This window comes from Emydura macquarii, unplaced genomic scaffold (genome assembly GCF_026122565.2).
Source record: "Emydura macquarii macquarii isolate MOO-44397 ecotype Brisbane River unplaced genomic scaffold, CSIRO-AGI_Emac_v2 contig_554, whole genome shotgun sequence".
Lineage (NCBI taxonomy): Eukaryota > Metazoa > Chordata > Testudines > Chelidae > Emydura > Emydura macquarii.
In genome coordinates, this window is record NW_027130691.1 from 737,557 (window position 1) to 751,588 (window position 14,032).

The 14,032-nt window shown below is 47.8% G+C and overlaps 1 protein-coding gene across 3 annotated transcripts in view; it reads left to right on the forward strand.

Annotated features, from left to right (window-relative positions):
• Positions 1 to 14,032, forward strand: part of TTC28 (tetratricopeptide repeat domain 28) — a 358,389-nt gene that overhangs the window by 304,918 nt on the left and 39,439 nt on the right. For all 3 annotated transcript variants that reach the window (XM_067539398.1, XM_067539400.1, XM_067539399.1), the window contains one exon: positions 5,297 to 5,462. In XM_067539398.1, the coding sequence (XP_067395499.1) occupies positions 5,297 to 5,462 (166 nt within the window). The remainder of the gene's footprint in view (positions 1 to 5,296; positions 5,463 to 14,032) is intronic.

Below are 14,032 nucleotides of genomic sequence, written 5' to 3' on the forward strand. Positions count from 1 at the left end.
TACGTTAAATCTTGTATCTTTGGTGGCAGTTCAGCTGCAGCGGTGCTGAGAGAATGCAGCCCTTGTCCCTTGTACACAGGAATTGGCAGCTTCTGGGGGAACTTTCTTTCATCCTTTATCTAGGAGTATCATGAAAACAGGATCATCCGTGTCAGCTGGATCAAGAGGCAGTCTGGCTCGGGTTTGGTGATGGGAAATGCAGCCTCTCACCTGGATTGAGTGCACACCCACAGGCCAATGCACTGGATTGAGTGCACACCCACAGGCCAATGCACTGGATTGAATGCACACCCACAGGCCAAATTCAGCTATGCTCTGATTCCGTGGTGATCACTGGTGTTATTCTAGGGAGGAATTTGTCCTCAAGACAGTCGTAACTAAAGGTGTCTCTGTCTGACAGTCGTTTGGGGCCCCTGGTAAATGAGATGGAGGCTTTGTGCAGTTCCTAGTGTACAAACGTCCTCTCTACAGAAACCAGTGCTGCATAGCACCATTGTTGGCATCTCAGCCGAGAAGGCCAGGATAGGGCCAGCCATGGAGAGTGGACTCCCCTGTTAACTTTGAGGGGTCTCCCCTGGTCAGGCTGAGGCATGCTGGTGGGGCCCTGTGGAGAAAGGTTCACAATGCTTTGCTGGTGCCGTACCTGCGGGCAGATGGCGACATGACTGCCAGCTGTCAGTCTGGTACCATGCTACTTGGTTCCAGGGCTCACTAGGGACATAAATTGGCTATTCCTTCATAGAGCCATGATCACAGATGTGGTGTTGGTGCAGTTAGCACAGCCCATGACACCTGTCCCTTGTGTGGCAAGAGGGAGCTCCTAGAACATGTTTATTTACAATGCATCAGGTTGCAGCTTGTTTCCTGCTTCCACCAGAAACTCCTATGGAAATTCTGTCTGCAACTTTCCCTGCACTTTTTTATTTATGTCCTTCCTATCTGTGGCCCCACGAAAATCTCAGAACCTCCTTGTCATCCTCCTCCTGGCACTAGGCAAGAAGGCTCTTTACCCGTCTAGGAAGAGAGAGTTGGACTGGGATGTTCTCTGTGACTGTGCAGAGGAGCCTATTTCTTGGCTCTTTTTGTCCACGCATCTGGGCAGAATTCCTATGGTTGGCTTCCACTGGCTCCTTAGATTCCTTTGTGGAGAGGTGGGCGCTACTTGTGGTTCTCAGCTTGGTGAGTGTTTCTTGTACCCGTGTTTTGACCCTCTGACCTACACTTTCTTCCAGCATTTTTTTTCATTCTTTGTCGTCGTCGTCGTCGTCCCCCCCCCCCCCCCCCCCGAGTTACTTAATACCCATGTTTCTTTTGGTGCATTCCCCTCTGTTGTGGGGGAGGGCTTTATGGGTTTGTGGACTGATCCTCTTTTGGGGGATCTGCCTGGCTCATGGGGCCTGAATCGGCTGGCACCTGTGGTATGCACAGAAATCAGAAGAAAGGGAAGTTCAGTCAGAGAAGCATGTGCAGGGCTTTGACATTCATCCATAAATGGGAAAGTTTTCAGGTGCTTCATTTACCCATTTTTCAACAGCCAATCTGTCTGGATTTCCCATAGGGCAATGCGCAGAGTGATAATTAGATTCCAAGCACGCCAGCGCTAATAGAGAATCTTTTATGTCACCAAAAGTCCTCCCTTTAATTACATTTCTCTGCTTTCTGCTTCCAAACACATTTGACATGTATTAATTGAAGTGGATTCCAGAAAACAGGAGGGCAGCCCAGCTTCCTGATATGCCATCTCTAACTGTCTGATCCTCTGAATCGTCTTCACAGGAATGTGGAAAGATTTATCACAGAGGAGCAGAGCAGGGAGGATTAGTTTGAAGAGGATCCCTTTTTGCAGGCAGCTGTTATTCATTATCTAATAAAGTGATGAGTGTAAATCTTCACGAGTTCTTTTTGTATATAATTTAATAATTGTAACCCTTCACCGTGACAAAGCTAAAGAGATAAAGAGCACTAATTCAGATTGCATTGAACATGCTTCAGCAAGGAAGGCAATCGCAAATGAACTTCTTTGGCTTGGCTGATGTACTTTTCACTAGATGTATCTTTTTGATGACTTATCCCTTTAGGGATCTGAGTGAAGAGATGTTACATTCCCACTACACACACAGCCACTAACTGCCCTCTCAAACCATGTATTCTGCATAATACAATGCTCATGGTTTTACCGCATTGGAGGCCAAACTGAGCCTGGGAAGATTGGATCAGCTGGAGGAGCAGGATTTGTCACTGGGCTTCATAAACATTTAGTCAACCTCCCCCTTCTTCACAAGTTAGGGGCTTGTAGAAGAGCTGCCACAAACACCTCCTGGTGCCCTTGGGTATGTAACTGCCCAGCCTCCAAGGGGCTGGGTTCTGTGTAACTGGGCTCCCTCTCTCAGATCCTTATCCTGTGGCCAGTTACTGCTTCACCTCCAGTGGCCTTCATGTGGGATTTCTCAGGCACTGACTACAGCCCTCAGCGCTCTGCTTTCTTCTTGCCTTCTCTAACTAATACATACGCAGAAACGATGAGGGCACCTCAGGTTCCTCACTCTAGTAGAGGGAATGTTCCCTCAGAGCTCCCCACTCACCCCTGGACCATTTCAGTGGATCCATTTGCTGTTCTTGCTACAGAATGGTGCCTTACGTCTTTTTATTTGACTGTCCTGTTCTCACCAACTTGGTTGATTGTTTATGCTGCCAATGGAAATAGGGTGCCCAGGGCAATCTTTCAGTGATGCGGCACTGTAGAGTTAATCATTTCAGAGAGGATGTGCTAATCTGACTGGCGGAGAGCTTTATCTGCAGTAATAGCTGAATCCTTGACAAAACGTTACACTCCTGCTATGAATATTTCCTTTATCTGGTTGGCCCCACTGTGTGATGTTCTTGCTTTAGTATTTTAATATTCATTACCCTATAAAAATATTGCTCAAGCATGCAGGGGTGAAATCAGGAAGGCCAAAGCACAAGTGGAGTTGCAGCTAGCAAGAGATGTGAAGGGTAACAAGAAGGGTTTCTACAGGTATGTTAGCAAGAAGAAGAAAGTCTGGGAAATTGTGGGCCCTTACTGAATGGGGGAGGCAACCTAGTGACAGATAATGTGGAAAAAGCTGAAATATTCTACACTATCTTCAAAGACAAGGTCAGCTCCCAGACTACTGCACTGGGCAGCAGAGTATGGGGAGGAGGTGAGCAGCTCTCAGTGGTGAAGGAACAGGTTCAGGACTACTTAGAAAAGCTGGACATGCACAAGTCCATGGGGCCGGATACAATGCATCCGACAGTGCTGAAGGAGTTGGCTGATGTGATTGCAGTGCCATTGGCCATTATCTTTGAAAACTCGTGGCGTTTGGGGGAGATCCCAGAAGATTGGAAAAAGGCAAATCTAGTGCCCATCTTCGAAAAAGGAAAGGAGGACGATCCAGAGAACTACAGACCGGTCAGCCTCACCTCAATCCCTGGAAAAATCATGGAGCAGGTCCTCGAGGAATCTATTTTGAACCACTTGGCGGAGAGGAAGATGATCCGGAACAGTCAGCATGGATTCACTAAGGACAAGTCATGCCTGACCAACCTGATTGCCTTCTATGATGAGATAACTGGGTCTGTGGATGTGGGGAAAGCGGTGGATATACCTTGACTTTAGCAAAGCTTTTGATACGGTCTCTCACAGTATTCTTGCCAGCAAGTTAAAGAAGTATGGGTTGGATGAATGGACTATAAATAAGATGGATAGAGAACTAGCTAGATCATCGTGCTCAACGGGTAGTGATCAATGGCTTGATGTCTAGTTGGCAGCCAGTGTCAAGTGGAGTGCCCCAGGGGATCAGTCCTGGAGCCAGTTTTGTTCAATACCTTCATTAATGATCTAGAGGATGGGGTGGATTGCACCTTCAGCAAGTTTGCAGATGACGCTAAGCTGAGGGGAGTGGTAGATACTCTGAAAGGTAGGGATAGGATACAGAGTGACCTCGACAAATTGGAGGATTGGGCCAAAAGAAATCTGATGAAGTTCAACAAGGACAAGTGCAGAATTCTGCACTTAGGACGGAAGAATCCCATACACAGCTACAGGCTGAGGACCAACTGTTTAGGCAGCAGTTCAGCAGAAAAGGACCTGGGGGTTACAGTGGATAAGAAGCTGGATATGAGTCAGCAGTGTGTCCTTATTGCCAAGAAAGCTAACGGCATATTGGGCTGCATTAGTAGGAGCATTGCCAGCAGATGGAGGGAAATGATTATTCACCTCTATTCAGCACTGGTGAGGCCGCATTTGGAGTATTGTGTCCAGTTTTGGGCCCCCGCTCCAGGAAGGATGTGGATTCATTGTAAAGAGTCCAGCGGAGGACAATGAAAATAATTATGGGGCTGGGAGATATGATTTATGAAGAGAGGCTGATGGAATTGCCTTATTTAGTCTGCAGAAGAGAAGAGTGAGGGGGGGGATTTGATAGCTGCCTTCAATTACCTGAAGGGGGTTCTAAAGAGGATGGGGCTAGGCTGTTCTCAGTGGTGGCAGATGACAGAACAAGGAACAATGGTCTCAAATTGCAGTGGGGGGGGCCGAGGTTGGCTATTAGAAAATCTTTTTCACTAGGGGGTGGTGAAGCACTGGAATGGGTTACCTGGGGAGGTGGTGGAATCTCCATTTTTAGAAGTTTTTAAAGACTGGCTTGACAAAGCCCTGGCTGGGATGATTTAGTTGGGGTTGGTCCTGCCTTGAGCAGGGGGTTGGACTAGATGACCTCCTGAGGTCCCCTCCAACCTTAATCTTCTGTGATTCTATCTTTTACTTTTTTGCATGTATTTAGTTTTGTGCATATGAGTGAAATGAGAAATCTTCATGTGATACAAGGAGATTCTGCTGTAGTAATAACATTTTTTGTTCAGCCTTTCAGCCCTTGTGTGTCCAATTCATGTGGTCAGAGACTATTAATAGAAATTTCTCATATGTTGCTTTTGAAATGTGAATTTCTTTGGTAGATGCTTCTGAGAAACCTCTGTTTTGTAATGTATATGGGCTGCTGTGATAGTAAGTGCCTTGTGCACATCTCATTAAAGCCCTGCTCAGCTTTCTTCCCTTGCTCCATCATTCGCAGAGTAGAAAACCAGATTTTAAAAGCAAAGTCTTAATATAGCATGTTGGCCTAACTCCTGGAGAAGCCTCTGGGGACATGGCACAGCATGCTTTGCTCCATTTCTGCTGGAGATGCCAACCCCTCAGGACTTGTAACAGTTGCACCACTTTCCTTGGCAGTTGCTGGCAGTGCTGATAATGCTGGGAATTAATGTGTCTTTGCAGGAATTCTGAAGTTTCATGAATACTATCTGGGCGACAGCATGGCAGAGAATGCCGGGGACGTCCATGAAGCAAGCAGTGTGAGCTTCCAGACGGTGACTAATTCGGCGCTGGAGCTCTACATCGCAAGTGTACGAGAGGCGCTGGGCGTGGACTCCTACTATACCCGGTGAGTTAGGGGTTCACATCCTGGTTCTCTTGCTCCCACTTCGAAGTCGTGTGTCCAGACAGCCTGAGATGAGCTGATGGCTGAGAGCTCTGGTTCTCTGGGCCAAATTTTAAATGAGCTTCAGCCAAGCTGCTCTGTTTTGTATCCACAGCCATCTGTGCTGCGAAGAATAGATTATGTGCATGCAGATGGCGTTTGCACCCACAGACTCGGTAGTTAGATGTCTCATTATCTGCTGTCCATGGGCAGATTCTATTCAGAGGTACCGATCTCGTTACTTCTGCCTCAGAGATTTGGTCATGAAAAATTGCAGTTGCATCTTTGAAGAGAACGTTCTTGAAATATGTCTCTTTACGGCGAAGTCTTAGCAAATAACTCCCACTGAACAATCCATCTGATGAATGTAACCTCTTTCTGAAAACAGGCAGAGATTTCCTTCAGTTTATCCATCGTAGGATGTACCACAAAATATTTTTACACCATTTTTACTCTATGGTTTGAACATGAATATCCTAAATTCAAGCTATGTGGTTAGCTGTGATTGGTCTAATGAGTCACTTAGTATTGTTCTGAATCCCTGATTGGATGAGCACACAAGCACTTCCTGAACTGATACTTGAACGTGCAAATTACGCTTTGTTTTCTGCAATCACTTCAGCCCACAAGGTGGAGTCAGGGGCATCCGCATCCCTTCTTGCACCTGCTCTGTGATGGAACCTATGGGAGGATCTGCCTTAAAGGATATGATGACACTTTATCCTCTAATTAAAACTGAAATCCGTTGTAAACTCATGAAGGGCTGTAGTCTGAGCCGGTTAGTTTCATTTAATTCATTGTGCTGTCAGAAGCATATGGCAGAAGCAGCAGCAGGTTAGTAACAGACTGGCACTTTGGAAGCCTAATTTACCACTGATGAGAAGAAGCGTATTTGCTAGCCTGGGTCATTAACTAGACCATGAACACCTATATAAATGGAGGCAATGGTTTGTTTTAAGTTTCTTGAAACGAAATCCATATTCTCTTGTAACGATTGCACGGTTTCTGCAGCACTGAGAGTTGTGGATTGCTTGGATCGCTAAGACTAAAGCACTGTAAGAAACTTTTTGCACACCCTTTCTTGCTTCTGATTTCAGTGTGTGTCAAAAAGATCAATGTATGTGCCTGACTTTCACTGTTAGCAGGGAGGGAGTTCCCTGCTGGCCGGGCTCAGGGCAGGCAGGATCTGCTTGCAGTGGAAATGATTTGATTTGTGATCTTGAAGCCTTAAACTATGCTGCTGCCTTCATCACAGAAGTATGCTCTGGGTCATGGGGGGCTCTGCTCTGACTGAACTTCCTCAGGCCCCAGCCCCTGGGGCCAGGGAGGAGTTAAGGCTGCATGGGGAATCACCCAGAAAATTGATTTTCCATGCAAATAGTTCTGGCAAAGAAACAGAAATTTCATTTTTGTGGAATTGAGCCAAAAAATGAATTCTGTGCATGGTTTTGTGGACAGTGCAGAATAAGTTGCAACCCCCCCTCCCCCAGTTAATCCCTATTAATAGCTGTGCTGGTGCCTACCACAGAAACCAGCCAGATCCATACCTGATGCTGTGATTATGTGAGTCAGACTTTTCTCTGTAGAAGGTAGCAATAAAACCAAGAGGTGCTGCAGAGAACTCTCCCCAGCAATGCCTGCGCTCTCCCTCCCCCACATTCACACTTCAGTCTGACTGAGACAGGAGTTTCCATTTGATTGTGTTAAGATTTTTGCAGTTCTGTCTGAGGTGTTTTAACTGAGTGGAGTGTGATCAAATTTCCAGTCCGCTTCCCTAGCACTGCCTGTGATTTCTCACTGACATTCCCACTTTCTAATCGGATGGGACGTCCTGGGAACACGCTGAGGATAGCTATTACCAGGCCATGTTGGGTTACTGAACAGACTCAGTCAGCATCTTAGGGCTAGTCTACACCTAAAACTTACAGCAGCACAAGTGTATCGGTACAGCTGGGAGCTGTAAGCGCGCTTGTGTAGCCCCGTTATATCGATGGACAAGAGCTTTCCCGCCAACATAATAAAACCAGGGAAACGAGCGGCGGGAGCTCTGTCAGTGGGAGATGCTCTCCTGCCAACATAGCGCTGCACAGGCAAGCACTTCTGCTGGCAAAGGTTTGTCGTTTAGGGTTGTGAAAATGAATCCCTTGTGAGGCTGAGAATTCCATTGCTCTGGGTGGGCGAGGACCTTGTTCTTCCCTCTATGTCAGCATCGAGAAGGAAGAGGAAAGACCTGGGTAATTCTCGACTTGGGCCCGAAAGGTGGTGAACCGGTTTACCCTGGTGTGCTCTCAAACTGAATCAAAGGCTGAGTGTGTGAGAGAGACAAGGATGTACTGGAAAGATTTGCAAAGCAGAGGGAATTTCAGACTAAGATGCTGTATTGTACTAGCTTAGCCTCACTTTCTTCTTCAGGTGACTGGGGAGAAAACTCACCCTAAAAATGCTTTTAAAGAGATGTTAGAAAAAATGCTGAATTGTGGAAGTAATGGGGAAAAGCGCCTCTGCCCAGGAATCGTGGCAGCAAGTCACAGAACCAAAGAAATGTGGGGCTGGAAGTGACCTCATCTAGTCCATCTCCCCACCCTGAGTCAGATCACTGCTCTGCAATCCCAGCCTCGTTTCTGCTGCTGGGTCTGGGAGCACGGTCTAGTGGCAGGCAGTGAGTGAGCTGTGGGGTGTCGATTGGGGGCCTGCTCCGGATAACTGACTTTGGATTCAGTCCACACTCGACAAATGAGTTCAGAGTTTCAGCCAAGTGCTTAGTGCAAGCAGTGGCGTAGTGTGATCTTGTGTGTGATCTCCAGGGCTGCTCGAATCGCACTGCTGGTGTCACGCTTTCCGAAGGGATGAGACAAACCCCTCAGCTCAGACGCAAGAGGAGAGGCCTGTGCCCATAGCAGACTGAGAAGGCATCTGCGAAAACACAGAGTCAAAGGCGGTCTGGTCGAGCTGTGCAGAGACACTCAAGCTCAGATTAATGACTGCTCTTTCTTGCCCTGGGGGGCCGAACCCTGCTTGCCTCCACTGGATGCACGCCCCTGTGGGCACAGGGGTCTGAGGATGCAGGAGGTGCCGTTGAGATTCCCCTGTGGCAGGAGGGATGAGTTGAGGCCATTGTAAATGCCTGGCAGATTTGCTCCTGCCCATATTTTGAAGGCGTAGCCCCATCATATCAGCCTTTCCATTGATTTCCCACTTTCCCTTTTCTTACCCGGACTGTGTCCTTCCGCCAGCACGTGCATGTACCAGGGTCCTCACGCCTTCTAGTGGTGCTTCTAGTCTGAAGGAGACAGGGAGACACCACTGAGCTGGTTAGAAGCAGTTAGTTATCATCAGGCATATCCAGGGAATAGCTACGTGGTTTTGCTTCTGGTTTTCTTGTTTAGGCCACCCTTACAAACACACTCTGACGCAGAGGGGCACCAGACTTTGCTGGAAGGAGGAAAACAATCTAATGACTTTGCTTCACCTTTTTAAACTTTGCTGGGGAGCCTTATGTATGTGATGAGATTGAAGCTGCCAGCAGAACAACACCCAGGGCAGGTGGTAGAAGCATAAACGCCGTCCATTGGAAGTAAATGTTTTTAGCTCGATTGTCTGTCTGTGTCATGGATTCTAAAGTCCTCCTGGCCTCTCTGCTTCTGGGTATTGAGATGTGACCTGTCCGCTGAGACCCCAAACCACTGCCAGGCAGGTGGCAATGAGAGGACTGAGCACCAGCTACATGGACAGCAGCCAGCTTCACAAACCAGATGTGTCCGTGGGGCGAGGGGGATGATTTGGTGGATGAACGTCATTTCTATTCACTTCTCTGCTAGACTAGCCGCACGGCCAGCCTCGCTGGGTTTGTGTCTTGTCAGGAGGCTCCAGGTATCCAAGGGGCTCCAGGTGGCCCCGTTTTGTGTTCAGGTCTGAGAGGAGCAAACGAGGCAACTCTAGGGGCACAACGTTACAACATCCACGTCTGTCGTTTAGCATGATGACGGCGATAGGTTTGAAGTGACAGAGCTCAGGTTTTCTGCGGCTGCCACAGACAACGAAGGCCTGTTGTTAGCCTTTGAGGAGCTCAGACAAATCAACAATGCGTGATTCTCAACAGGCAACGAGAGGTGGGATTGGCTTTAAAAGTCAGTCCTTCCATCAGATGTGTTGGCTCCACAGAGACAATCTCATGGCAGCGTTCCTAAATTGCTTGCTCCTTTATCCCTTTGCTGGTTTTTCAGCTGCAGACTGAGCAGACACATACAGGGAAGGGGGTTCCCAGGAAGATACGGTCTCCTGGGCTGTGAATGGCACCCTGCATCACGTCCGGAGGCACTCCTGCTCACAGTGTCTGCACCATCACCGGCATTCACTGCTGGTGATGTGCAGGCCAGGCTGACTAAGGTGTCCCCTGGCAGCCAGGCCCATGCACCGAAAAGCATGGAACCCGCTGCAGCTGGGGCCCAGGATGGGGGTGGACCAGGGAGGAAAGAATGAACCTGCTGAAGGGCAAGACACAGGCCCTCTGACAGATCACGGATCACACCAGGCAGGATACAGGATGGTGCACTTTCAACCTCCGGCCCTGATACGGCCTCATGGTGCTCTCCAAAGGGCCCAAATCCAATCTGTCTCCTCAGCCAACTAGCTAGGAAGCTTCTCTCAGCAAGAGGGCTGTGGAGTTCTCCAGATTACACAGAACAGTCATCGGCTCTGCTGGACCTGACTGTGCTGCATGCTTGGCCTGCGGGAGCGCGAGACAGAAATGCTCTCTGAGACCCATGAACAGACATGCAGCTAGTTCTCCACACGGGCGCTTTAGCCTTCTCCCTTGTTGCTCTAGCAGTTGCAGGACTTGTGCAAAGCAGAGGGACAGTGTTGTTGGGATGTGTCAGTGTTGGTGAATAAGAGGGTGTCATGATAGTCCACTAACCTGTCCCTGAAGCAGCAGCTCTGCGATGTCTGGAACCCATCAGCCAGTTCGACAAGGCTGATCTCTGCCTATTGCCCTAGTATCCAGACAGGACAAAGTGCAGAGCAGCACGAAGTGACATGGTTCCCTCCATGGGCTGAGCACACTAGGTAAACAGATGTATGGCTCCCTGGTCCCTAGACAAGCGTTTGAGTTGTGGCTGATGCCAGAGACCTTTGGACATTTCCGTCGCTGGCTCATATGAGCTTCAAACATAAGAATGAGTCTGCTCCAGGAGAAACCTGAACACAAATAATGTGTCTCCATTGGCATGTCTACAGCCTGGAGAAGCAGCTGGGCTCTTGTCAGCGGCTGGAAATACCCAAGACAGGAGAGCACTTGGAAAACTGGCAAGAAACAACCTGCAGGGCTGCAGAAACCCAGCCTGACAGACAGTGATTTGGGCCCAGCATGACTTCGGCTCATGTACTTCAGCCAAGAACGCTCATAAATAGAGACAAAAATTACAGCCCAGGAACTTCCGGGCTCTTTATATTCATGTGCTGCTCAGAACATTCTTGGAAGCTGCCTGAAAATTTATGAGCAGTTTCTGAATGAAATTCTTTCCCCATAGCTCGCTACATTTGCATAGTCTTCTGGCCTGACTGTACAACTGGCATCAAGTCCAGCTTGAGCAGAAATATTTGTCACCTGCATTGCAAGGAAATGGTCTGTCCAGATCACTACCAAACAGGAAAGAAACTTCCCCTTACTGCCAGATCAGGACCGTCATGACAAGAAGTCCCTTTTTCTCTGCCTTTCAATGGAAATATGCCAAGTAAAACCCTGTCCTGCTAGAGAAATTACTTGTAGGTTCCTCCAGCTCTTTCCCAGCCATCTTTGTTAACATTAAAGTTATCATGGTAACCCTGCACTAGCTAAACATGTTGTGCAATCTCTGCAATGTGTTACTGTCTGAAGACTATGGTGGTTCTAGCCCAATCTCTGAGACTTGGTAGCACAAAATAGCAGTTCATAGCCGTGCCATTTTTTAAAGAGGCACAGACAGGCACAACACAGACAATTCTGGAGACAGGGTGTGCGAGAGAGGGGGAGGTGATCACAAAGAAACACAGATCAAAGAGTGTAGCCTTCCAGATGTGCGAAGGAGGTTAACTGGCACAGAAGCTTTAAAGAGAGAGCAAAAGTGAGCGCGGTAGGACAAGTGAGCTGGAGAGGGACTGCAGGTATCTAGAACAAAATTGATCTTTGCCACTTTCTCTTGCTGCCCAGTTTTCCAAGGGGCGGGGAGTGATGTCAGTGTGATCCATGTGAGGAATGGAAAAAGAACTTGGGGCTGAGTGGTAACAGCTAAAATAGACCCCATTGTTTGTATGTATCCTTGGGATTCTTTTTTCCAATGTGTATTACTCTGCATTTGTTGACATCGAATTTCATCTGCTATTTTGTCGCCCAGTCAATCCAGTTTTGTGAGATCCTTTTCTTTGTAATTCTTTGCAATCAGCTTTGGACTGAACTGTCGTGAGTGGAATCATAGAATCAGGATCTGGAAGGGACCTTGAGACGTCATCAAGTCCAGCCCCTGGCTCTGTGGCAGGATCACCTAAACCTAGACCACACTCTGTGGCAGGTGTTGGTCCACTCCGTTTTTAAACTACCAGTGATGGGGATTCCACAGCCTGCTCCAGAGTTCCATTACCTTAGAGTTAGAACATCTTTCCTAACATCTAACCTAAATCTCATTTGCTGCAGAGTCAGCCCATTCCTCCTTGTCCTCCCGTCAGTGGACATGGAACCCTCTTTATGACATATTTGAAGACAGTGCTCAGGTCTTCCATCTTCTCTTCTCAACGTAAACGTGCCCAGTTTTTATTCACCTTTCCTCGTAGGGCAGGTTTTCTAAACCTTTTTATTGTTTTTGTCGCTTTCCTCTGGACTCTCTCTAATTTGGCCACATCTTTCTTAAAGTGCAGTACCCAGAATTGGACACAGTACTCCAGTTGAAGCCTCACCAGTGCCTAATAGAGCGGGACAATTACCTCCCATGTCTTACACATGAAACTCTTGTTAAGACACCCCAGAATGATACTGGCCTTTTTCACAGCTGCATCACATTGCTGACTCAGATTCAGTTTGTGAGCCACTATACGCTTCACATCCTTTTCAACAGTACCACCACCTAGCCAGTTATGCCCCATTTGGTAGTTGTGCATTGGATTTTTCCTTCCTAAGTGAAGTGCTTTGCACTTGTCTTTATTGAATTTTGTCTTGCTGAATTCAGACCAATTCCCCAATTTGTCAAGGTTGTTTTGGCTTCTAATCCTGTCCTCCAAAGTGCATGCAACCTTGCCCAGCTTGGTGTTACCTGCAAATTTTAGAAGCATATTCCCCACTCCATTATCCAAGTCATCAATGAAAATATTGAATAGTACCAGCCCAGGACAGACCCCTTCGGGACTCCACTCACACATTGTTTTGCTGTTAGGCTTTGTGTCCTTAGCCAGTTGCTTTTCAGATTCTTTCTTGGCGTTCCTTGTTACACTTTTTCATTTTACTTGCCAGAGTTTATGCTTCGTTCTGTTTTCCTCGCTATTTTTTGCCCACTAGTTTGGGTGTAAAGAACCCATCATAAAGTCAGAGCCCCAAGGGGGTCTGCACACATTGGAGGGCAGGCAGGGGCTTCTCTCTCTGCCATACCAGCCAGGCTGCCATTCAGCACTCGGCAAGCAGTGAGCCTGAAGAAAGAATCCTTTCTGGCTCAGGTCATGACAAGGCCTGGGGCATCTGATGATGTTTGAAAAGAAATGCGTTTGTGCCTAGGCGATGGAAGCAGAAGAAAGTGCCCTTGGCAGCTGCTGGGCAAATGCAGTCACAGATTCACTTGTTGGGAAAGAGGGTTATCAGGATTTTGGGGCATGGAGGGAAGTTTTAACCTACTGAGGCATGAGTTTGCCATCTCCTCACAAGGATGTGTGTTCCTAGTGTGGAATGCAGCTTCCTCACTAAATGGCTTACAGGATTGATAGGGCAGCCAAGTGCAGCTGGCTAAATCTGTAGCTCGCAGTCTTGTCCCTGAAGTCTCAAGGCTGGCGTAGTGTGATCTGCACGGGAGAAGCTCCCCATCTCAGAATACTGTGCAGGGAATCATGCAGACAGATCCTGGTCACTCAGTGGATTTGTGTGGAACTTCTTACACCACTTTGAAACAATTTCCCAGCACGTACCCTGTGGGGCTCTCCATGGCTTATTGTCACCATACCTGAGAGTGCCAGACCCAAGAGAAATTAGACATCTTCTCTCCCGGGTCTCTGGGAGCTACTCTTTTCCTGCCAACAAAGAGCAGAGAGGTTAAATGTGGAGCACAGCCCAGGGTTTAGCATCAACATGAAAACTGCTCTTTGACTTTGACTCCCCAGTTGATGCCCTGGTCATGTTTATTTTGCTTTGTTTAAAGGCAGAGCGCAGCCTGTGCTGGGGGGGATTCTGGAACATCCCTCTGTTGGTGTTTATAATTCTTCAGACACAGGCCCGTGCATTAATCCAGGAGCTGCATTTAGTGAATAAAGTGCCTTAATCCTGTGGCGTTAGAGGATCATTTCTGCGTTCAATAAGATCCTCA